This window comes from Urocitellus parryii, chromosome 7 (genome assembly GCF_045843805.1).
Source record: "Urocitellus parryii isolate mUroPar1 chromosome 7, mUroPar1.hap1, whole genome shotgun sequence".
NCBI classification, from domain to species: Eukaryota; Metazoa; Chordata; class Mammalia; order Rodentia; family Sciuridae; genus Urocitellus; species Urocitellus parryii.
The window spans coordinates 170,111,809-170,137,590 of NC_135537.1; the positions used below are offsets into that span (position 1 = coordinate 170,111,809).

The window sequence follows — 25,782 nt, forward strand, 5'->3', positions numbered from 1 at the left end:
TAAGTGGTCCTAGTTTAAGAGAAAAAAAAAGCCTAGTGTGGCGGCTCACCCTGTAATCCCAGCTGCTCCTGAGGCTGAGGTGGAAGGATCACAAATTGGAGGCCTGTCTAAGCAACTTAGACCCTGTCTCAAAACCAAACCAAACACAATAGTAAATAAAATAGATAAAAATCACTTTTACATAAACCTTAGTTAGGTTTTGACTTAGCTTGATTTGATAACACTATTTATGAAATATTTTGGAAATATAAAAAAAATGCAAGAGCCCTGATATTTGTGACATTTGGAGGTCACACAGCTAATAATGTACATCCCAGAAAAACATGCAGGCCAGAATTTGAGACTGCCTGGATAAAAACTAAGGCCATCATTCATGGAGTAGTGAGGCACAGCTGAGGTAGAATGGCAGTGGGCTGGGGACATGAAGAGGAGACAGTGGAGAACAGACTGGGAATTCCAGGTTGGGCAAAATACAAAGTAGAATCTCTTTTTCAATATCCAGTCAGGACTTGAATACAATCTTTTAATTTGATGGAAAATTTTAATGAATTCATTGTAGTTTCTAATCCTCTTATCCCATTGATAGATTTTTCTTAGAACATGGCTTTGTGCTCCAAAGACTGAAGAGCCCTTTGTGCCTATGTGCACACATAATAGTCCCTCATCAATAAAATACTCAGTTGCCTTCAAGAGTAATTCAATGGTGACCCTCCTCCAAATTAAACTGTTACTTTAGAATTCAAGGGGGGAAAAAGTACTTGTTTTTTCTTTTAGTAGGGAAAGATCTACAAGACATGAATTTTTTTCTTTCTGGGGTACTAGTTTTTAAAAACTGTCCTTTGAAGGTATTATTTGGCACTGTTCATCTTAAACTTTTTTTTAAATATTGATTTTTTAGTTGTATTGGGACACAATATTTTTTTTAGTTGTTGATGAACGTTTATTTTATTTATTTTGTATGTGGTGCTGAGAATCGAACCCAGTGCCTCATGCATGCTAGGCAAGTGCTCTACTACTGAGCCACAACCCCAGCCCCACAATATTTTATTTTTATGTGGTGCTAAGGATAGAACCCTGGGCCTCACATGTGCTAGACAAGTGCTCTACTGCTGAGTCACAATCCCTGTCCCTCATCTTAAACTTTTTTTTCCCCAGGTTTACCAAGGACACATATATGCAAACATTTAAAAACTGATGTGCCACCTACAGTGCAAAACCTCTATTTCAAAACATATTTGAGCATACAAGAAGTATGTTAGATAAAGCAGGCCTTTATCATTTGAAAAATATGGCATATTTCTTTAGTAGAATTTGGTCCAAACTGGATCAAGTGGTGTGATCTTCTGAGAAATGTCTTTTTCGTATATTATTCTAAGTATTTAGAAGTGCCTCACTCTATTTCAAATTATTAAAAATACTTCAGCTGGCCTTTTCCCCCTAAATACTCAGAATTCATTACTTTGCCCATGATGTATTACCATTCACAATTTAAGGACTAGAGAACTGAGACTTCTGGGGAACAGCTTTGAGCAGAGAAGAGTGACTTTAACAACAGGTAGCTCTGTCAAACTCCATCGCGTGTAGACATTTTAAAAGATCACTGAGTTGGCTTCAATTTTTTTTTCTTGCGGGGGGCAGTACGGGGAATTAAACCCAGGAGTGCTCTACCACTGAGCTATACCCACAGCCCTTTTTATTTTGAGATAGATAGGGTCTTGCTGAGTTGCTGAGGCTGCCCTTGATCTTGTGAACTTCCTGCCTTGGTCTCCCAAGTCTCTGGGATCACAGGGGTGTGCCAATGCACCTGGCATCAATGCACTTGGCTCTTTAATATGGGAAACACAACAAAGAAGCCAGGATTTGGCCTGACAGGAATGAACAGGAATTGGGAAAGAACTTTTATTTGCAGATTCTAGGAAGGTAGGTTACAAATAACGGCATGTCTCAGGGTCTCTAAATAACACTCCAGGCCACTTGAAATACAAAAAAACTGTTCTACTTTAGAAAGTAGCTCCAAAAGTTCACAGTTTTTTTAAACCTACTGTAGGACATTATATACAAATCCCACATAATTTGGATAGGAAAAAAAAGCATTACCAATATTATGAAAATACATTTTGTGAAATGGTTTCCAGGACTGTAAACTTGGCAGATAGAGCATAACATTGAAAATACTTTTAGCCAAAGAAATCTGTTGATGCAAATTAAGTATATTTACAGGCCTAAAGACTGGGATAGAAACATCCTAACAGTATCACAAATATGCATTATACTACTTTGATTACTGAAAGCAAAATAGTTTAATATTTTATTGAGTAGTAGAAGCTTGTCAAAGTATACTCATAGAAAAGCAGCTTTTGAAATAAGAATGTATGTTTTTCAAAAATTAGTTTGGAAAGACTAAAGCTCTATAGTTGGTAAAACTATAAAATGTCTTCATGTATTTATATGGTGATAGAAATTGCAAAAGGCTTTATATCATTTTACACATATGAAATTAACATCTTCCTGGTCTCAGGGTTTTCATAAAATTTACCTTTTTTTGTACAATATGGCAATGCCAACAGCTTTAGAAAATATCTCAACCAACCAATCAACCAACCAACCAACCACTGTTTCATTAGAAACTGCACCAAATCCAATGTCAAAAACATTACTTTATTTTTCTAGGATGAAATGTCCTATTACGTACAAAAAGAATTGCTGTTTAGAATTTGCCACAATTTGTTAAAAACATAGCAATCTATTGCCTACAGGTAGGAAAGTTCTTGCCGTAACAAGCTTTAAATGATTAAGCTCATATATATTTATATATATATGTATATGAATAAATATTACAGAAATACTGTGACATGATGAGATGCAGAATAACTTCATAGTTCATTAAAATGTAGAATTCTTGCATCAGCACAGTGCATACATATGTAACATTTTTTAAAAACTAAAAGGACAAAATAACTTGTATTTAATTACTTCCATCTTAATATTTTAAGCAGAAACTTTTGTTTTCATGTTTCCATATTGAGCAGTTAGTCTCTTTAGTTTGTAAAGATAGGTTTAAGTGATGTCTTTATGCACAAAAAGGAATGGGCTTCATCAGACAAAATTACCCCAGAACAACCTGTCCACCTGAGCCTGTAATAAGAAAGAACTGGGAACTCTATAGCAATGTCTTTCTTTTAAGAAATTGGTCTGGGAAAGATTTTGCATAGCAGGGCAACATTAAACAGAAGGAAACTTTTAACTAACAATAACTAGGTAAGTTCCAGAACTTGGTAGGACAAAGCTAATATGAATTAGTGCAAAATTAGAAAAATTTTGCAAAGCTGCATAACCCAACTCTGGCAGACATTAGAGAAGCCATTGTTACAATGCAGTAATATCATGTGTAAGGTTAGAACACTGAAAGGAACAACATGCAAAATACACCTAAATTCCAGGGTTCCATCTTCTCCCTACTCCTCACCTTCTTTTCCTTACAAGGAACAAACAAACTCAACCAACAAACAAAAAATACAGAGGATGGGGTCATCTAAAAATGCCCTTCATACAATATAAGTAGCTATGTGTAAAGGGTCATTTGCCTGGAACCATACCAAGTACAGAGGAAAGGCAACGTGTACTGTGTCATATCACCCTTATCATTGGTGCAATACAACAGGATTAGCACCCTGGAGATTTTCTGACAGGGCGACAACAAACTGGGAATTATAAAACAAAGGGCCACTGCTGTCCTAGAGAAACCCATCTGATTAGAGCCTTCTGTCTTTCTCAACTGGCAGCCCCCCCATTTCCCACAGAGGCTTACAGATAATCATTGCGCACATTCAAAGACACCTTCGTCTGTGGGAGAAAAATTATCTCCATTTATTTTGTTTCATATACATCCATAGTTGAATTTTAATACAAAAAGAAAAAATTAGAATCTGACAAATGTTTACAAACAAGATACCTTCAAATAGATTTTGCTCATTTTAGCCTGGTGCAGAGTAAATGACAAACTGTACTGGTATATCAAGGCAACAGAGTCTGTAGTCCAGGACCACTCAGTCCAACCTTTCTGCAAGCTTAATTTTTGTCTACCATGAATAATAAACTCATTGTTGATTCCCAGTTGTGTGTGTGTGCACATGTGTACATAGCAGCTCCTTTCATAGAAAGAAAAGACATCTAGAGGTCGTCTTGTACTTTTACCTTCAGGAATCATGATAAGATACAGGATGGATTACATGTAACCGGGGCTGGATTTTATAAGAAAAAATAATTAGCTGACAAATGAGGGCAGCAATAAAAAAGCGTCTTTTTTTTTTTTTTTTTTTTTGCAACAATAAATAAATACAGTCAAAAGTTTTCTGTGAGACTCTAAACCAGCTTCTTCACTGAAGAGCAGACGTGGCATTTCCATGGAGTTACACTTGACCCCATAGTATCTTTTTTTTTCTTGCTTTCTTTTCTTTTTTTTTTTTTTTTCAATAAACAGTTTTCCCGCTTCTGCCACAATAGTAAAACCATTTGATCTTGACAAGATAATGGTGTCGTTGACTTTGCTTTTCCCTTGACCGTTGGACAAAATTGGCCAAGAATATAATTGGACTGTTATGACCAATAAAAATGAAGTTTAGGTCAAGTCTTGTCAGGATAACCTGACTAAAAACATCTGGCTCCTTAATTTAAAATAGTTCAGACAACCAGATTCTTGCTGTGTTTTATGTTAGGTTAACACGCTGAACTTTAAGAAGCTGTAGACTGCAGTTTGTTGTTATGAGACCTACAGAATACAGAGAAAAGGGAACAATTAAGCACCCTTCAGTTTTGGAAACAATGATGTTCTACGTGAATGCCAAGGCAGTCAGTCTGGGGGAAGCAGCCATGTTCTTTCACTCATCCTTGGCAAGCAAATAGAAGAGAACAATTAAATTTTTAACCTATAATATTAAAACTTTCATTGTACACTAAACATGATAGCTCACTGGAAAAAGCCAATATTTAAAATATATATATATATATATATATATATATATATTTGTCTAATAAAGATTACAACATTTTTAGCCAACGGGACAAATATAGAGACATTTACAGAAGCATATCATTGTAGTAAAAGGAGTGTGTGTGTGTGTGTGTGTGTGTGTGTGTGTGTGTGTCTATTTACATTGATTTGGGAAATATAAAGGGAAAATTATATTAAAAGAAGAGAAATAGAAATATTAAAATCACATTTTTTTCTATTAAAGTCCAGAAAGTCTTCTTTCTAGTTTCACAGTTTTATTCACAACTTTCATTAGTAAACCAAATTACTGTACAGTTACCAGGACTAATTCAAAGTACTTTATATTGCAATAGCAGATAAATACAGTATTCCAAGAGTTTACAATTTTAAATACATTGTTCAACATGGCTGCTAGAATAAATTTTTTAACCACTATACATCTTTTTTTAACATTAAAAAATTATATTAACTAATCTCAACTTTGGGGGGGACAATTTTGAATTATGTAATCACGTGGTACAATAAAACAGTGACCCCAACATCCAGTTCTGATTCCAGTTAAAAATTCAGACTAAAGATATCACAATCTGTAAGAAAAGAAAGAACATGGATGGTATAAATGATGAATTATATAACAAAGTGCAGTAATGAAAATGATGTGCAAACTATATTGGAGACCATAAATTAAAAATGGGGACATATGGCAAAGGAAATATTGGAAATACATGATTGGCAAGTTTACTTATGTTTCATTCAGCTGTAAACCTCAAAATAACACAAACTCCCTAATAAGGCAGTAGTGAGTTGCCTTTATACAACTCTTGACATTGCAATTTATTTAAGAGGAATTGAGCAACCATCAATTTAGTTTCCATACCTTTTAATGAAAATTATATAAATTTGAGTATATAAAAAGCTACATTAAATAACTAGGTGAGAAGACTTCCCAAGTGCCCCCTTTGGGCTGGGGGTGTAGCCTAATGGTGCTGTAGGTGCTCAGGGCAAAGCCCTGGGTTTGAGCCCCAGCACAACAAAAGAAAGATAGTACTAAGTGACCCACTTGTTGCACAGACTCAGCTACCAAGCCTCCTCTCCTTCCTCAGATTTCTGTTTTGCCACTCGCTCTAGGAACACTAGGCACTATCCTCTCCTTCATCAGCAGCTGCAACCCCTCATCCTCAGGGTTCTTCCTTCAAACTTGGCAGTAAGAGTGGGATTCAAACATCCCAGCTTCTGCCTTCCAGTTATTTCCAAAAGCCTTCTCAATTTCAAAACACAGTTTTTGAGAAATTTAATCAGAGGAATAACTCACTGCATGAGGTACAAATCAGAAAGCACAAGAGCAGAGGGCTTGTGATGAGAAGTGGCACTCCTCTGCCCTATCTTCATTCAACCTGAAGTCCAGGCTCCCTGAGGCCAAGTCCTTCCATCTTTTAGCTCTCTGTAGTTAGATTTCTTATACTGCTATTTCTTGCTTTCTCAACTTTATTTTGTATAAACCCTACTATGACAAAAGAGAACTGAGCTCTCTTACCCATTTTCTCACCCTACTTTTTGAGATCAAGTTTTATTTCCCTGTAATTATTGTATCTTTCTTTCTGTGTTTTGTCTATAGGCTGAATATAAAAGCTGAAAATCAATGCAACGGTTTTATTATTGTCTGTGAATATCTTTCTCTGTAGCATCTAGTTTTTGCTAAGGAGGCATTCTTCTATAGCTTTTTGTTTTTCATGGAGTTTCTAATAGACTTTCTTTTTATTTCTTACATTTTTTATCTTTTAATTTGCTCCAATTAGTACAAAATTTAACATATGAATCATATGAATCATTTCTTTCCCTTGATACCTCTGTCTTGGGTGTTAGATGCTTGCTACATAGGCCTGCTGTACAACTGTCACCCGAGTTAGAATTCTTATACCTCTGCTTTCTTGATTTGCTCCCTTATTTTTGCTAATGCACATATATTAAAATAATGTGTTATGAAAGGGTGCCCTATAATAACATAATCAAAAAAATGTATTTATTCTGCCTTGAAAAAGATTTTTTCCTCAAATTTTTGGAAGTATTCCTTCATAACTTTTAAAGTCCCATACTATAGTAGAAATGTCTGATGTCGTTCTAGTTGTTTTTTATATACTGTCTTCTGTAGAAGACCTTCTTTCATCCTAGGCATTTGGAAATTTTACAGTGAGGATAGATCTTTTTCCATTTGTCCATCTGTTTTATGTTTACAAATTGTTCTCCACTAACTGGGTTACTATCAGGTTCTCAATAATTATTTGCTGAATGGAACTGCTTGGATTTAAAGTACTGTATCTCATATTAGCTCAGGAAACTTGTATTAAACTTTTTTTAAAAATAAGAAATTTTATATTAATCTTTTTCTTTTTTTTTTTTTTTGGATACTGGAGATTGAACCCAGGGGTGTGCCATGACTGAACTAAATTCCCAGACCTTTTCATATTTTTGTTTGAGACAGGATCTTACTAAGTAGCCCAGGCTGTCTTTGAGCTTGAGATCCTCTTGCCTTGGCCTCCTAAGTAGCTGGGATTTTGGCCCCCAGCTTCAGAATGTTGATTTTTATGCTTGGTATGGAATCACTCAGGAGTTCCATTAGATAATATATAGATGTCTAGGCCCCAACCCAGCCAATCTGAAATGTCCAGGGATGATCAAGCTGGCAGCTTGGTGAATGCGGTACAAGTAAGTAATGAATCTCAAGGCTACAGAATGGTGGCAGTTATCATAAGAAAGGAAACCAGGCCTCCATGGGAAGGAAGAAGATCATGGGCTGAGAAAGGGGTTGAGGTTCAGAAACAGATGAGCATGAAGGTAAAGTTAAGTGACTTTCACACAAAGTTGTTCAATGATTTTATGTCATCAGAGGTTTGAGGAAAGGCCCATGGATTTAAAGTCTAGTTTTACCTACAGAACACACATCCAGAGAAACAGAACATTTTATGATTTCAAAGACAGAGCACACGTAAATCAAGGAGAAAGTGCTTAAATCCCCCCTCTGGTCTTCCCTTAGAAGGGTCACTTTCTATGTCTTCAATCCCATATAGGATACAAACTTAGGGAAAGCAAGAGCTCTGCCTGCCTATGCACATCCCCATGGCACATAGGATGGCATCTTGCATTTGGGGAGCATGAAGTAAATACTTTTGAATTTAAAAAGACTCAATTTTTAAGCGTATCAAAACAGACCCAGAAATTTCTCACAGCTGAGCCTGTCCACTTGTCCCTAAGAGTATATCATAATGTGAAGTCTTGCTTTTTTTTTTTTTTTAATTTTGACTTTAAGGTTCAAATTTTCCATAAACTGTATTAGCCATATTTATTAGATGGGACAGTGTAGAGTTTGAGGAGGTAAATTAATTCAGAAACTGAACATATGTGCTTACCTGCTAGCCTTGAATCCTTTCAATTTCTGTACAAAGAATGATTCAAGAACTTCTGCACACTGGTAAAAAGGGGAGTCACTTGGATTGTAGTAACGACAGTTATCAAAAATTTTGGTCATATCTGCCACAAATTCCGTCAGCTTTTCATAATATCGTCTTTGTACTCTTTCCTCCATGGTGGCAAGGTCTTCAAAACATAAAATGGAAACAAGTTTCAAAGCTTTAAGGTTTTTTCCAATATGAATACATCCTGCAGTTCTGACCAATTAGAATGTATATCTACTGTTCAAACAGTCCTGGAACAAAGCTGTTTTATCACTGGAGATTATTTTGTAATTCATGAAAAATGTACCAGCACCTTTTCAAATTTTTTTTCATTTATTTATTTAATGTGGTGCTGAGGATCAAATCCAGTGCCTCAGGCATTCGAGGCAAGCGCTCAGCCACTGAGGTACAACTCTAGCTCCTTAAAATTTTGTTTTTGATTGAGGTTCTAAAATAGAAATCCTGGTTGTTGTTAAGAAGGTTCTTGTGCTTTTAATTAACTACATAGAACAGCTCTTCATTCAATTGGTTTAAGATAAAGGAAGCCACATCAACAAGGATCTCTGCATATTTAAGTATAACAAATTCTCACATGCAAACAAGTAAAGTGTCTACACAAAGAGAAGTGGGAATCTAAATTATGAGCAAAATCTCTGTACTAGTGGTTTTATGATTCTGTATTAGACAAATAACATCATTCTTTATGCAATTTCATTGCTGCCTTATAACAAGTGATACTAATTTACCATTCATATCAGTATTAATATAAAAGTATCTACTAAAAATAAATGCAAGGGAAAATATTAGCTGATATGAATAATCCTATCAGCTTATAATTAATAGTTCAGGCAGAATGCAGCAATAAGTGTCATCGAAGTGGTAGACAGGTATGACGTTTAGTTTCAGGATGGGAGCTGGTTACCAGACTTTCAGCTGCACCTGCGACTTCCAGGGAGGAGAAAGGAGCTGAAGGTTAAGCTGATCACTGATGGTCAGTGATGCCTATGCAGGGAAGCACTCATAAAAATCCCAAAGGACTAGGTTCCGGGAGAATCCAGATAGCTGAGGATGGGCAGGTTCCAGAGGCAACGCGGAAATCTGTGTCCCTTCCCTATACTTTGTCCTGTCTAGTGTTCATCTCTATCCTTTAAAAAAACTAGTAGACATAAATGTTTCCTGAGTTCTAAGAATCACTGTAGCAAAGTAAGGGAACTGAGGAAGACGTGGTGGTAACCCCAATTTACAGTCTGAAATGTAACATCCTGAATGACCTCTGGTAATGAGCCAATATTACAATTTTTAATTTCTGCTATTAAGACAATGAAAGTGTTTCTGTAGCTCTTCATATCTTCACTACCAGTCTCAATTTTTTTTTCTGTGTTTGTTTTGCCTATTTTTCGAGACATTCATATTATTGTCATTATTACTTAAAGAGTTATTTTTATAGCTGGGCATGGTGGCACACACCTGTAATCTCAGCAACTTTGGAGGCTGAGGCAGGAGCATTGCATGTTCAAGACCAGCCTCAACAACTTGGTAAGATCCTGCCTCAAAATAAATAAAAAATAAATAAAAAGCTGGCTCAGTGGTAAAGCACCCCTGGGTTTGATTCCCAGTGCCAACCAATAAACCAAAAGCTACTGTTGATTTTTCCTGTTGTTTCCTGCACAACTCCAGAGGAAACTACTACTTTCAATTTAGTTTGTATCAGTCCCGACATTTCTAAACACATTCATGTACTTTTAACACACAATTGTTTACTGCTTAAAACCTAGGTACTGTTTGATAATGTTCATTTCTCTTCCTCTAACAACATGTCTTAGAGAGCTATATTATCTTCATGCACCTACAGAAGAGATAATATTATGAAGCATATGTATATATATATAACAAAACTGAGAGAGGAAAAGAACAGAAAAACAACCTAGTTCTTCAAGAAAAGAATTCTGATTAAAAAGTTAAGGTATATTTAATTAAATACTAAACTACTGCTCTGAAAATGACTGATTCAGGAATACATTTGCATTTACTCTTGGATTCCCTGTCTCTTTTTCTATTTCCTAAATTTTTTCCAATTAGTATGTATTATTTTTGTTAGAATTTATTAATGTATTTTAGCAAACAACCCCGGATTTCTTCTCAAAGACTATATGAACCCAAAGTATGTTCAGTGTTTAACCCCTTTAATCTGACATTCAAGAGCATGGAGGTAACCGGCAAAGAATTCCCAGTGGTGTTGGTCCTCTCAGTTTGTGTGATCTGATGTTCACACCATGGTGAAACTGCCTAATGCATCCTCCTCATCAAGCAACAGGCGACTGTGCTCGTCTATCAGAGACAGTTCTACCCAAGTCCCACTGCTTCTTCTTGACTTTCCCTCTTTTAAGTGGCCACCAAACACAAACCCTTCCCATTTAGAAAATGCTTCATGGCTTTGGAGCACAATTCTTCCATCAGCTGGAAACTAATCCTTTGGCAGCTTTTTATCTATTATAATTTTTGTAATCTCTTTTAGAAATTCATTACTTTTTAATAATCAATTGTAGCTGTTCATCTTAATACAGTCAGTTATAGCTACTATTTATTGTCATTTTTATGGGACATTAATCTATATTCTCTTGCATCTCTATTGCAGTTCTATCAACTTTGCTCTCCTTCAGGAAAATGTGAGGAAGAGGTGACAGAAAAGGAGGAGAAGGTGAGATATTTATTCTTTCATACAGCTGCATAATACTCCACTCACATCATTGAATTTTGTTACTCCTCTGCTGATGGTCATTCATTTCATTTCCAGTGCTTTCACAATTGTAAGCACTGTTGTAATGAATTTGTACATACATAAATCCTAAGAAATGAAATTGCTGGGTTCAAGGACAAACACGTTTAAGCTTGCCAATTTACCCTTTAGAGTGACCATACCAATTTATACTCCCACCAGCCTTGCTCAAGATATCCTCATGATGTATGAACTTTATATGGATATTAAAACTATTTACTGAGATTTCCAGAAAAAACTTCATATCCTACTCAGGTACTTACCCATAGGTTCCTTAATAACACCATAATAATCTGGTGCATCATTAGGGTCTACTGGTTCAAGGAAAGGCCAGGCCATCTTATGAGCCTATAATAAAAAATAGGTTATCATTACTGTCGGGTAGGAATACTAATTCTATTTCAGTTTCTCAGGTGAATTACCATACCAAAAAATCCTTAAATTGTAAAAGTCAGTTTTGAATTTGAGATGAAATTATTGAGATCAGATGATTTCCACTCTAGTCACAAGTTACCTAAGATGAGCACACTCTATAATAATGGCTCTCAAAGCTGGTGGGAGGACCTTGGGGGGCGTGTGGGGAGAGCACTAGCTTGGGAGTCATGACATCTGTGCTCTGGCTTCTGCATGATGACCTGCCAGTGGAGTGATGCTGGCACGCAATCACTTGTGTAAAGCTGGCGTGGATGGGTTCAAAGTGTTGAATGGTTACCACTGCTGGGTAATGAGGTGGCAAAGATGTGACGTTAAACAACATTCAACCACATATTGAGTCTCTGATTCTCCTTTCAGCTCTTCCAATTTCTGTGATTCTGATTACAACAGAAGAAAAGTTTCAATCTGGTGCTCTGTATATGCATACTTTTCCAGTACTCCCTAATCTTGTAAACCATGGAGATCTCCCCCTACTTTTTTTTTTAAACAAGGGAATAGGGAATAACTAGGATTTAACCAAATTCTTCCCAACCTATGGCCATGACATAAAACTTTGTTGAAGAACTGAATTTAAGGGGCTGAGGTTGTGGCTCAGAGGTGGAGTGCTTGCCTGGCATGTGTGGGGCGCTGGGTTAGATCCTCAGCAAAATATAAAAAGAATAGAATTTAAGTTAAAAACAAGTTAGCTGTTTTAACTAAGAGTGTTAGCTAAACAACAGCTGAGATGGGATGCAGATACGGGAACCGTGGGGAAGCTCATGCCATTGACATGTGGAAGACTGACATCCGTCAGGCTCTTCACTCTAAGAGCTGGGAGTCGGCAAACAGCCAGGAACTAGAAGATCAAAAGTTCAAACCCTAGAAATGTTTCCAAAGTCATGCAGGCTGGTTCCATTTTCCAACGCTGGGCGCAGTGGCTTCTCACCTGTAAGGAACGCAGCACCCTCTTCAAGCCCTCATAATCTTTCTCGGTGAGTGGCGTGAGCACTGTCATGGCATCCTCTGTCGACTGGCACTGTGGACAGACATACTCATCAATGAGCTCTGCCTCACTTTGCAAAATGCCAACACAGCGCCCATGGTACCAATTCTGACACCGATCACAGCCAATATAAAATCTGTAAGATCCGAAATGGAAATGTGAGACCAAAACACATGGGATAACATTGGTTCTAATTTACTTTTTAAAAACAATAAAACATGCAAGCGAAAATGTGCTAAACCCTGGGGTATAAAAAAATTTTAGTATTATGGTTGTTTTAAAACTCTTGAGATTGACATTCCAATGTGTTAATTTAGTATTTCTGATGTTAAGAACAAGCAGTAAAAGTTTATTAAGAGAACTATGTAATATTGAAGAACCAATTTGAAGAAAAATATAAAACATTTAATTGATTTTAAATCTCAAAACAAAATAAAACACAAAATCTTTCAACTAGTACCGTATCAAATGGGAGTTCAAAATCCTATAAGCTAATAACAGAGTCTCAGAGCTTGTACCCAAATTAGCATTTCTAACCTACAATAAAGCACCATATCAAACACTGATAAAGTCCAAACAAATCAGGCTATTTTAATCTCATTAATTTCTATGTTACATATTGAAGAATCAAATCTGCCATTAAACCACATTTTCCCCAATGCATCTCAAGCATTCACTATGAAGCAACATAAATTTCAAAGGGGAGGTAAAGAGGGAAAAATAGAAAAAAAAAAATTGGAAAGGAATTTGTATTGTAAGTGTATAATATATGCAGCAAAATATCTTGCTTTTTATTTTAAAATAAATAAATAACCAGTCAGAGCAATTTGGCTTCCTAAGTTATTAAATATGATGGTCTTATCAGAACTCACTGTGACTCATCATAAGGTGTTCTGCAGATACAGTACAATTCCTCACTGCTGCCCTCTTGTGCCCGTTTACAATCATTACAGATGTACACATCCATTTTCTTAGCCTCCTTTTCTGTGATGCCAACACATTCTCCATGATACCAGTTAGTACAAAGATCACAGCCAATATAGAACCTAAAAGTATTCACAATGAAAATGACAATGTAATTGTCATTTTGAGCTGCATGGTACTTAAATCTGTCTTCCTGGCCCTGATTCACTTTTCTTACAGGATAACTTTCTACAATGAGTCAGCTAAACACCCTAAATCCAACCATGCTAACCCTGGCAAGCTACAGCATCTGACACTGTATCAAGTGTGAAAACATAAGGTCACTCACATCAATTTCAACAAGCACACTGTTTAGTGAAATATGGGTCTTTAAAAACATACTGGAATTTGAAAAAATAAACAACACACTGATGGTAATGTCTTCCTCTTAATGAATGTGTGTAAAACTAAAACAGGCACAAAAACCAAAGCCAAAGAATCGAAGACTTACATCTGTCAAACCTATTCCACAGAAGCCATTTCAATATCAGGGCTATTTCTTAGATAGGTTTGAAAATGTATCTCACAATTTAAATTTGAAAACAAAGCAAAGCGCAAACACCAAGTAAAAGTTACACTACAAGGAACATGCAAGGTCAGCCAGGTGCAGAAGATAAATGGTCAAAACATGATATGAAGAAGAAAACTAAAAAGGTACATGTAGTAATTCACTTTCTACCAAGTTTCCTAAATAAATGTTGGCACTAATCTAATTAAAAGTCACCTTTCATAAAAGATGACTTGGGCCAGTTCTGCAGTTAATACAATGTATGTGACTATGTGGAGAGCGCCTGGTTAGTTAACTGGTAAGGAGTGCTGAAGGAACTGCTTGCTTCAACTCAAAACCAGGGACACACAGCAGGGAGAATGATGTAGAACAGTTATGTGGAAGCTGAGGAGGCCCTACGGTATCTGGCAAGGTGAGGCTGCATGGGTATGTAATGGTAGGCAACCTCAAGGTTTTGTAATTAGGCACCCTAATGACAAACATCAAAGTGTCTCTAACAAAGTGTTGACAGGCGCTCTGCTGCAACGCCATGCCAAAGTCAGTTAATGTGAGTCACAGAGCACCAGACTGGCCTTGCTGATACCACTGACAACCCTTCTTTCTACCAAGACATTTCTTGGTAAATTCACCTAGAAGAATGGAAATGGGTCTTCAAGTTTCAAACTGACCTGCTTCACAAATACGAGGGAATAACACACAGCTGTGTGGCTTATCCTATTACCAGAAATACCTTCTGAGGCATTTCTCTATGTTGTCTCTTCAATGTGGTAGGCTATCTGTTCTCCAAGTAAGATCAGGACTTGAATTTCAACTTTCTTTTCAGTAATAGGGAATGTACCTAGGGGTACTTTACCATTGAGCTACATCCCCAACCCTTTTAATTTTTTGAGACAAGGTCTGGCTAAATTGCCCAGACTGGTCTCAAACTGCCACACTTGCCTCAGACTCCTGAGTAGCTGGGATTACAGGCTATGCATGTATCACCACGCCCGGCTTGAATTTCAATTTTTAGTTACTTTCACTAGATTCTCAAACCAGGGAGGTTTGAGAAATTAGGAAATACTCCTTAAAAAAAAAAAAAAACCTTATTCCAACTAGAACAGGGAATGAACAAACCAGGTATACTGAAATGTTAATGATGACAAACTAAAAAATATGAAATATCCACAAAATAATGAGGCAATCTCAGTAGAATGAGCACACGTACATGTGCACCTCATTTTATGCAACTCAGATATCCCAAAAAAGTTGTGTATGAAATGAGTTTCTATGATTTGAATATTTTAAACAGGCCAAAGAACCCTTATTATTTAAAGAAATTCCATAAGCAGATCTTTTTATAAAGAAAGTAATTCATGTTCTGTTTTGTTGAGGGAATCATTTAGTAGGTTTTGCTTAAAGTGAGGCACACTTATACCAAACAGAGGGAAAAATCAGTTAATAGTGTTCCACTTTATAGACTATGTATAATTTCTAATGAGGTACGACAATGAAAAGTGAAGATGCCTAAACTGAACTGTATTTAACTCAACACAAAAGTGTTCATCTGGTGTTGGCAGACAGATGACAATGCAGCCCAGCAGCACTGCAGCAGCCACAGTGCTGCCACCCAGTCATTATTAAGAGACCACTGTCTATCCTACATATTGGTCAGGCACCCACTTAAGGTAGACATTAAACAATTCTAATTCTAAATGATCATTTTTTTTAAAGCATAATCAAACTTTTTGGCACTGTAAAAAAAAAGTACTGTGATTAATTGTGGCTTTAAAAACTGGCTTATGTTTTAATGTTCAAAATAAAAATTAAGTATTTAATGATAGTAATGACAAAAAAAGAGAAACTAAATTTATCTATTGATGTCTCTAAAGTCTTGCTTATATAACCAAATACAAGTCACCCAACTGTCAAAAACAGCTTCCAGCTGCCATGGTTATCAAATTTTTGAGTCTTATGCTTTAAGAATGGGTAAAAGAAACTTTTTTTTTTCGACGAGGGGGAGGGGGGTCTCTACTGCCCAGGCTGGTCTTGAGCTCCTGGACTCAAGGGATCTTCCCAGCTCAGCCTCCTGAGTCCTGGGTGCAGGCAAGTGCCACCATACTCAGCTTTAAAAGGAACTTTTCTTTTATAAAATTTTCTGACTTTTGTTCTCAATAAGGTGTTTGGAACTTTGATAAAAATTTTATGTTGTAGAATTCCAATATTTAAAAAAAAGGAGAATTGCTTAAAAGAAAAAAATTTAAAAAAGGGAACCACTCAAATTTGAAGCCTCTTGAACCAGTCATATTCAGACTCCAGAAAGGACCTTCTTGGTTCTGGGCATCGATAGTAATACACTTCCTCCAAAAGATTACTGATGGATTTGGAGTTAATTCAGAGCGAATAGGAGGAAGCAAAGGAGCAACAAAAAGCTCGTTTTTGACAGAAAAGAATATAACGAAGGACACAAGACTCATAAACGTGAAATAGCAAATTTTACTTTACTAGTGTCAGAGTTAAAAATATCATATGTAAGATCAGAGAGGAAACATTATTATCCTTACAATCGATTATTTTCACTTAGACTGTTACCAATACACACATTTTCTTCATAACTGTCAATTTAACAGCTAAACTTTAAAGAATAGAAACTAGAGTTCAAAAATCTACTCACTTAGATTCATCATAAGGCGTTTTACAGATACAGTAAAGCTTTGTGTCCTTCTTCGTTTCCTTTGAGGTAGTAGAAATCATTTTCTTCTTCTTGGACTTTGAGCTGGAGTCTTTCTCCTCTTCCCGCTTCCTTTTCTGGGAAGCTGCAGGCAGTGGGGGCGTGGGGAGCAAGGCCGAGTGCTGCGGAGGGGGCGCTGCGGGAGGTGAGGGTGGAGGGGCTGGGGGTGCTGTGGCCACTGATGCTGGCGGAGAGGGTGCTGCCACTGCACTGGCCTGCACAGCCTGCATCATGTCCTTCTCCTTCTTCATTTTAAGATCTCTCCTCAGCTCTTCCTGTTGTCAATTAAAGACAACGTAAGAGGATCATTAGAATTATGTATAGGCATGACCCGGCCAGGTGGTGCTACATGACCCCACTTCCTGCAATAGCTCAAGTTCAGTCTGATGTGAGAGTTTCAGTAATTCTAAGAGTCTTCTTGCTCTTAAGCCCAGAAATACAAAACAAAGAAAGCTACTAGGAGGGAAATCAGAAAGATGAGCAAATGCCTAGAAAGAACGCCCCCACCAGCCAGCCCTTGTCCTGTTCAGGTTTCTCAGTGGTTGCTTAGGGGATTGTGTTTGTATCTGTTCGCATTCTTGTCCATACAGGGAGACAGAATGTGGACAGAACATGAAACTCAAATGCACTCTGATCAGCACAAAGTGAATGAGATTGAATGAGCTCACTTAAGATGGGGGGAAGCTAAAAACAAAAGACGCTGTTTTTGCAGTATGAGTTTTGCCATGAATTAAAATCCTGACTTTTTCACATGAAACATTACTCCCTGCACACAACTCTGCTGTCCAGATTTTAATATTTATTTAAAGCAAATTATGTTACCCAGAGAAAAGACCACTGCAATCAGCAACTACAAAAACACAGAGCAAATAACCACAGCCATGAACAAGAAAATCCTTTACAATTTGAGACATTTATAAATTTCCACAATAATTTAAAATATAAAAAACACTCTGAACACATTTTTTATTGTTTTCCTTTTAAAAACTTTTAGGCTTTCAGGTCAACAACTTAGATAGCTCACATTTCTTTATTCTTTTCTTTTTTAAAAATATTTTTTAGTTATAGACGGACACGATACTTTTATTTATTTTTATGTGGTGCTGAGGATCAAACCCAGAGCCTCACATGTCCCAGACAAGTGCTCTGCCACTGAGTCACACCCCCAGCCCTAGATAACTCACATTTCCTTTGAAAATTTTTCTACAGAAGCCTTAATGACTTTTTCCCTCCTTAAAAAAACAAACAAAAAAACCAACTATCCCATTGATCTTAGAGCTATACTGAGATGAATTATTCTTTTAAAAATACTAATAAATGTTTGAGGTTATTCTAGGTATTAAAGGTTTACAGAGTGGGAGATTCTTGAATCTCTTATTCATGATGGAATAGTTGAGAAGCGCAGAAAGCCCAACACTGACTCTCAGTGGCTGTATGTTGTTCATTACTTCTTCTGTTCCCATTTTTTGCTATTATGGTAGTTTTGCTTAAATTCTAAAGACACAGACTAGCTTCCCCAGATCAAAATGAACAAAAGAATGTGCTCTAACTGGTAATTTAAATGAATTCCTGGATTTACAGAAGTTTTATAGATTTTAAAACACTTTGCCATGTACGGTGGTGCACACCTGCAATTCTAGCTACTCAGGAGGCTGAAGTGGGAGAATTCAAGTTTGAGGCCAGCCTCAGTAACTTAAGAGAGATCATGTCTCAAAAGTAAAAAATAAAAAGGGCTGGGGAGTAGATCAGTTGTGTAAGTGTCCCTGGGTTAAACCCCCAGTACTATTCAAATAAAAAACAAATAAATAAGAAAAAATAAAGCAGAGACATCATGAAAAGAGAGGTCTATAAGAAAGGAAGGAAGGGAGGGAGGGAGCAAGGGAGAGAGGGAGGAAAAGGAAAGAGGGAGGGAGGGAGTTAGTTTCAAGGATTTCCCTGAAGAAAAGGTCCATGAGTCTGGGAAAAACAACACAGCAATCTACCCTGTACTTTTTACCTCTGCGTACCACCTGATTCCACGCCCTAAGGTACATTAGTAACAATCATGATGTTAGTACCTTGGGAAGCTAAAATACACAGGAAAACTCTATCAAATAAAAACTGCATGGTTTATGTAATGAATCCATTTTCTCTGGAGAGTCTAGAGACAGTCTGGAAGTGAGAACATAAGTGGTGTGGCTAACTCAACAGACTTTCTGTATTTAAAAAGACAGAAAAAAATGAACTTGAGATTAATTGTCTAAACTTACATAAACTTGGCAACAAAATATTAAGAAGAGCAAAGAGAGAAGATATACTTATGCTTGAATAAAACAGAGACAACTCTCTGGACAGGAACACAAAACTAAGCAGGGATAAAACTGCAGGCCTGTAGGGCTCCAGGTTCAGAACCAGGAAGTGGCACCCAATCCACAGCAGGCGACAGGCCCTAAAAATGCCTCCTGGGACTGGATGCTGTGAGCAGACTTCCTGCTGGAAGCCAAAGTTAGCAGAGTGAGCCTAGGCTTCAAGGGAGGAAGCAAAAGCCCAACTCCTCTGACTCAGGATGAGCCTGCAACACTCAAAAAAATGAAAAGAGGTTACCTATGAAAAAAGGCAACCAACAAAATCAATAACAGAACCTAAATTTACTTTACTGCAAATAAAATTAATTTTATAAAGCAAACTGACAAAAATTTACATGTGGCCAGGCGCAGTAGCCACGTGCCTGCAATCCCAGGGACTTGGGAGGCTAAGGTAGGAGAATCACGAGTTCAAAGCCAGCCTCAGCAACGTTGAGGCACTAAGCAACTCAGTGAGACCCTGTCTCTAAATAAAGTTCAAAACAGGGCTGGGGGTGTGGTTCAGTGGTTGAGTGCCCGAGTTGAATCCCTGGTATCAGGGAAAAAAAAAAAAAATTACATGTGTCTACCACATTTGAAGTGCTAAATAAAGATTTGAGTTCTGTCAAAGATAAACAATGCTGGGGTTGTAGCTCAGTGGTAGAGCACTTGCCTAGCATGTGGGAGGCACTGGGTTCGATCCTCAGCACCACTTAAAAATAAATAAGTAAAATAAAGGTATTGTTATCCACCTATAGCTAAAGGGAAAAAAATTTAAAAAAAAAAAGAAAGAAAAAAGAAAAACACAAGCAGGGGGAAAGGCAGAGGAATAAAAAAGACAAAGCACAGGATTTGTTGGATGGCAAGAACTATTCTCTTTGATACTTATAATGGGGGACACGAAACATGCATTTTTCCAAGACTTTTTTAAAACTTTGAGACAGGGTCTCCCTAAATTGTTTAGGACCTTGCTAAGTTGCTGAGGCTGGCTTTGAACTTGCAATCCTCCTGCCTCACCTACCGAGTTGCTGGGATTATAGGTGTAGTCCACCACATCCAGCTGCACCTTAAATTTTAATACTTGTTGTATGAATCAACATCACACTAATTACACTATTTTGTAACCTACTTTTTTTTTTTGATACTGGGGACTGAACTCGGGGGCATTCAACCACTGAGCCTCATCCCCAGCCCTATTTTGTATTTTATTTAGAGACAGGGTCTCACTGAGTGGCTTTGCGCCTCAAAGTTGCTGAGGCTGGCTTTGAACTCACAATCCTCCTGTGTCAGCCTCCAGAGCCACTGGGATTACAGGCGTGTGCCACCGCATCCAGCAGGATCTTAAGTTCAACACTAACCTAGGTAATTCAGTGAGATTCTTCCTCAAAAAAAAAAAAAGGGGAGGGATGGGAGCTGTGAGCATAGCTCAGTGGTTGAGACCCCTGGGTTCAACTTCCAGTATGAAAAAGGAAAAAAAAAAAAAAAAACAATTAAGAAACTTGGGGTTTCAATGTAATACTCAAGTCATATATAATAACAAACATTGTCCTCTTTCTTCCAATCTTTGCCTCTTGTTTCTTTCTCTTGACCTAACACATTAGCCAGAACTTCCAGAGATGTTAACTAATAGTGCTGGCTGCTGGCACCATTGCCTGGTTTCTGACTTTAGAGGGAAGATGTCTAACATCACAGTTATATAACGTTGGATATTTTCCTTGTATTTCTCACCCAAAACTATACATTTTATGAGATGTTTTAGATCACCTACTTGTCTTTTAAAAAGCTGTGCATGACTGTTCCCCTGTCATGAGAGTGCTACAAAAGGGAGGAAATAGCTGTGTCCGTATGCATAAATATTCAAATGCCCTCTTCCATTTTTCAATAAATTCCCCAAGAAAACAGTTGATCAGCAACACTTTCAGAATTAGTTAACAAGTTAGGGGAAAATTATCTTTTTAATTTAAATGGTTACACTTTGTTTTTCATACTTATCATTATTTTGCAGTACTGTCAGATCTTTCTTGTGGGACTTTGGTCCCAATAACTTTTGGCAGGATGATGTTATAGATTATAAAAGCTATTCTCAACAGAGTTCTAAAATATTTTAATCAGTGGATTAATCTCTCAGAGTGGCCAGTCAGAGAATATGATATAAAAATACATTTAGAAAAGCTCTATTGTTTCAAAAGATACGTATGCCTTTTTTACTTGATGTACTCCAAATACATGAATGTAAATTCGAGAAAGTAAGTGGAAATATTAGGCTTATCAGAAATTCAAGGCAAAAAAGAATAGCATGAGATACTAAATACTGAACATAGAGGTAAAGGATACATACACCCTCTTACCTGCACTTCAATTTGCAGATCTTTGTCTAGGAGTGCTCTCTTTTTCAGGATTTCGGCTTTGAGTTGCTCTTTGTGTTTGAAGAGCAGAGCAGAGAGCTTGGTAGCATTCTGCTTGCTCCGTTTCTGTTCCACACTCTCCTCACGCTTCCGTTTTTTGGCTGCCTGTTTTTCTTCTTTATCTATCTTATCCAAAATATACTTCATCACCTGGTTACAGACAATCATTCTAGAGAAAAATATACAACCTATGTAATGCTGGGCGTTTTAACCTGCAAGGTTTAAGACATGAGTCTTCTATGTCCCTACAGGTGATACGCAAACTTTCTGTGACTGCAAAGCTTCAAAGAGTGACTCAAACACATTATGCACAACTATTAGTGCCAAATGTTCTCAGTTAATGAACTTCAATCAAGACAAATACAAAATAAGAATGCTTGTGTGTATGCAGGCTAAAGAGAAGAGACCAACACAGAAGGAGGCCCTGTGTTCTCCCTACCTTTGATTCTCTTCTCTTTCAGCTGGAGTCATGGTCTTTTTCTGTTTTAAATGTTCTATTACAGCATTATGCTTCATCACCACCTTTAGAACAGAACAAATCCAAAAGTGCACATTTTATAATGACCACAGGTTAGTTAGCACACAGATGACAACAGTAGAAATCAGAGTACATGTGGTTTTCAAAGAAATGGTAAGAATTTTACATCATTAATACAAATAAAATTAGCAGCTACTAGAAGGTCTACACATTGGGTATCATGTTAAGATAGGCACTTAACAATACTTTATTCTTTACAACAACACTGACCATAGATATAATTTTATAAGTAAATTTATAAATTCTGAAACATAAAAGAAATTAACCAACTTGCTTGAGATCAAATAATAAGTAATAAAGCCAGAATTTTCACCCAACTATCATGCCCCAAAGGCCACGTTTTTAACATTATGCTTCCTTCCCAGGTATATATTTTAAAGAATTGTGTTCCCATCTCCCCTTATATAAAGATTATAAAGAAAGATATTGGGAAAACTTTCAATTCATAGATTATACAGTACTGAAAGCTAGATAAGAATAGGCATATAAACAAATTACATAACTTAATTTTATAGGAATATTACCTTACATGTTAAAATCACAAACATGATCTCATTTAATCATTTTAATAATCCTGTGTGGCTGGAAAGAAAGGAGTTTTAATGAGATAGTTCAGGGTTAAGAGAGTTTCGTGACTTGGTAACACCTGGAATCCACACTCAAATTCCTGCTTCATGTGAAATGGAGTGCACTGTAGATGAAAAGCAAAGCTTTCTCCGGTAATGGGAAAGGATGTATGTGCGACTGCAGTGTAGTGGAATAATTCTCAATCATCTAAATTGCCTTGCTTTACTAAAATGCTATTGCAAGATGTCCTTACATGGTGCCACTTTTTATTGAAGCTATGGAACAGTATTTAAAACATTTTTACAAGGTGTGGCTAGAAATGCAAATGAGTTAATCTCTCTACAATTTGTGTAGTCTCTATGCATACTAAGGAATGACAACTGCAAATAACTTCAAATAAATTGCTATAATGCCTGAAGTAGCTTTAAGGCCAAAATCTTCAAATTTTGTATTAATGATATTTAAATTCAAAATTCTTTCCCCCCCCATCTTAGTTCTGAAATATAGGAAGTTACTCATAAGCACTGACTCTCTAGAGCCAACAAAAGAGTTCCAAACCATTGTAGTCGTTTGCTACCTTTGGTCCACCCAGTGCTGCTTCTATTTGAACATCAATGATTTTTGTCTCATTTAGGAAACCTAACACAACCAAACACTAAGTCTACTGCACAGCACAATATTTCAAGCTACTGAACATGCTGCTTTGACTTAATAACTTTACCTGTTTCTGAATGATTTCACTTTGGTTAGAAGCTTGGAGGGTGTGTTCACGCTTAATTTCTATCTGTTGCTGCTTCTTCTTTTGCTGCTGATCCCTGAGTTGCTGAACCCTTTGCAACTGCTCTTGCACACTGGCTGCCTGCACTGTAACCACATTCTGAATCTGGTGAGTCTGCACAGCACTGCTTTGCTGAATTTGAATAGGTAACTGGAGTTTGATTTGCTGGGGCACACCACCTTGCTGAGCCTGTATCTGAGCCACAACCTGCGACTGGATCTGAGAGAGAACCTGGACTTGTTGTTGCAGCTGAGGCACAGCAATGACTTGGGGCTGTGGCTGCTGTATTTGTAGCTGAGGACGGGATGGGGATGAAACAGTAACTTGATTTAACGTTTGTCCTGACGAAAGAGTTTGAGTTGAAGACTGTACCTGGGGTTGTGATTGTGGCTGGCCTTGGGAAGGAATCTGAAGAGATGTATGTGGCTGAATTGGAATCGGTTGTGAGGTTGTAGTCTGAACCTGGGATTGCTGTCCAGGAGACACTTGGGATGGAGTTGATGGACGTATTCGAGTCTGTGGTGGACTTTGGACACGAACAGGAGACTGTCCTTGGGCATTACTTTGAGGCTGGCACTGTGATGCAACTTGGGGTTTGGATGACTGTGCTTGGGTGGGTTGTGCTTCAGAAGGGACATGGGATGCGACAGTTGTTTGGGTCTGAACTTCAGGCTGAGTCTGAACTTCAGGCTGAGTTGGGGACTGGGGCTGGGGCTGGGGCTGGGGCTGGGGCTGCGCTGAAGGCTGAGCAGTCTGTGGCTGGGCTTCTGCAGGACTCACACTGGATGACTGAGCTGGTGGCAGGGTTTTGGCTTGTTGCACCTGTGTCTGGGGTGATGATTTATTCTGTTTTTGTTCACCTGAACCTGTGAAAAAGAAAGACAAAGCATTTCTATTATTCTAGAACATATGATTGTGGTTAAAGAAGAATGTGAAAGGGATTTCCTAAAGTTGGTAATTCTAGATTCTGGGATAAAAGATTACAATCTTTGAAGAGGTCCACTTAGATATGCCTGGTTAGGACTCTCCTGAACTGGGGAGAGGGACACCTGCTTCTTGGCTGGCCTCTGTATATTTTTCTAACTCTCCAGAGAACTGGCTTCCAAAGCAAGATGCAGCCTCTGGAAATGAACAAGGTCTTCTGAGCCAGGGTAATATCAAGCCTCTCTTTTCTCTTATGGGTGCTGGCAGTTAATAACAGGACCCTGTAATCACAGAATCTGAGCTGGAGTAGGTACCCTCCCTGAGATCACCTCTGTGACAACCCTCAGCACCTATGAGGCTTGGCAAGGAGGAAGTGCAGGCATAGTTCTCATGATAACCTGTTATTCTGCCCCTCTTTTTATTTGTGAGTACGTTTGTTTGTTTGTTTTTAATGGAAACAAGGGGTAGTAGAGACAGGAAAGCTCCAAGGCACTGAACTGTTCTGAGGCTATGTCAATTGCTTAGCTCACTGGGTTGAGGACTGTCCTGTTAAAGGTAAGTATTAACCCTCTCATCCCCATCAGCCCACCAACAAGTGGTAATAACATGTGGCCCTCTCAGGAAGCCCAGAGTCTACCTGCTGCTGCACTGGACACCGTGGTAGTGGTAGTACTGGCTGCCGTGGCTGTTGTTGCCAATGGGGTAAAGAGGAACCTCTGAACGGTGCCATTTGGCATTGCAGCTTGCATGAGCTGCTGTCCTGGACCTGGGAGAATAGTCACCCCTTGAGGTATTAACTGCAACTGTCCAGTAGTTTGACCTTGTCCTTGAATTACTACTGTCAAACCTTGATTGCCACCCTGTGGGAAAAAACACACGGCAGGTAAACAGTGTTCAAAACACCAGTCTGTAAAGCATTTTACTACATCATTTCTATGTTGTAAAGATCCCTCACCATAATGAAAAAAATATATTTGAATATCTAAGGAATGCTATCAGTAAGAATTTAGATAAGCTAAAATAAGGATATGTGGAGTGTTTGGTGGAAAAAAACAACAACAATCCGGAGTTCCAGATCAAGCTCTTCAAATGGACAGTCAGATATCTATCTATGAGCAACATCAATCCTCCAGATCCAAGTTTCCTGATCTATAAAATAAGACACTGGAGTGAATAAGTATGGGCTCAACAAAATACTGAATTTAAATAACCTGACATTTTCAAAGTACATTGATATATATTGCCTCATTTGATACTAATAATAGACTTGGGAAAAGTCCGGTTAGAAAGGTCAAGTCCCCTGCTCAAGATAAAGATGAGCTAAAATAAGAAACCCAGGTCTCCTGAGTTTTGATTTTCTCAATGTGCATCAAATTGTGTGTGTGTGTGTGTGTGTGTGTGTGTGTGTGTGTGTGTGTGTGTGTGAGAGAGAGACC

General features: G+C 37.7%; 1 protein-coding gene across 5 annotated transcripts in view; it reads right to left on the minus strand.

Moving 5' to 3' along the window:
- Positions 1-2,138: 2,138 nt before the first annotated feature.
- Positions 2,139-25,782, minus strand: part of Bptf (bromodomain PHD finger transcription factor) — a 134,668-nt gene continuing 111,024 nt past the window's right edge. For 2 of the 5 annotated variants that reach the window (XM_077800460.1, XM_077800461.1), the window contains 10 exons: positions 24,984-25,206; positions 23,795-24,288; positions 21,979-22,061; positions 21,483-21,708; positions 16,757-17,088; positions 13,505-13,678; positions 12,576-12,768; positions 11,479-11,563; positions 8,395-8,581; positions 2,139-4,768 (listed from right to left, as the gene is read on the minus strand). In XM_077800460.1, the coding sequence (XP_077656586.1) occupies positions 4,732-4,768; positions 8,395-8,581; positions 11,479-11,563; positions 12,576-12,768; positions 13,505-13,678; positions 16,757-17,088; positions 21,483-21,708; positions 21,979-22,061; positions 23,795-24,288; positions 24,984-25,206 (2,034 nt within the window). In that variant the 3' untranslated portion in view covers positions 2,139-4,731. Of the gene's footprint in view, positions 4,769-8,394; positions 8,582-11,478; positions 11,564-12,575; positions 12,769-13,504; positions 13,679-16,756; positions 17,089-21,482; positions 21,709-21,978; positions 22,062-23,365; positions 24,289-24,983; positions 25,207-25,782 lie in introns of all 5 variants that reach the window. The other 3 variants (XM_077800458.1, XM_026402231.2, XM_026402230.2) reach the window with 3 other exon arrangements.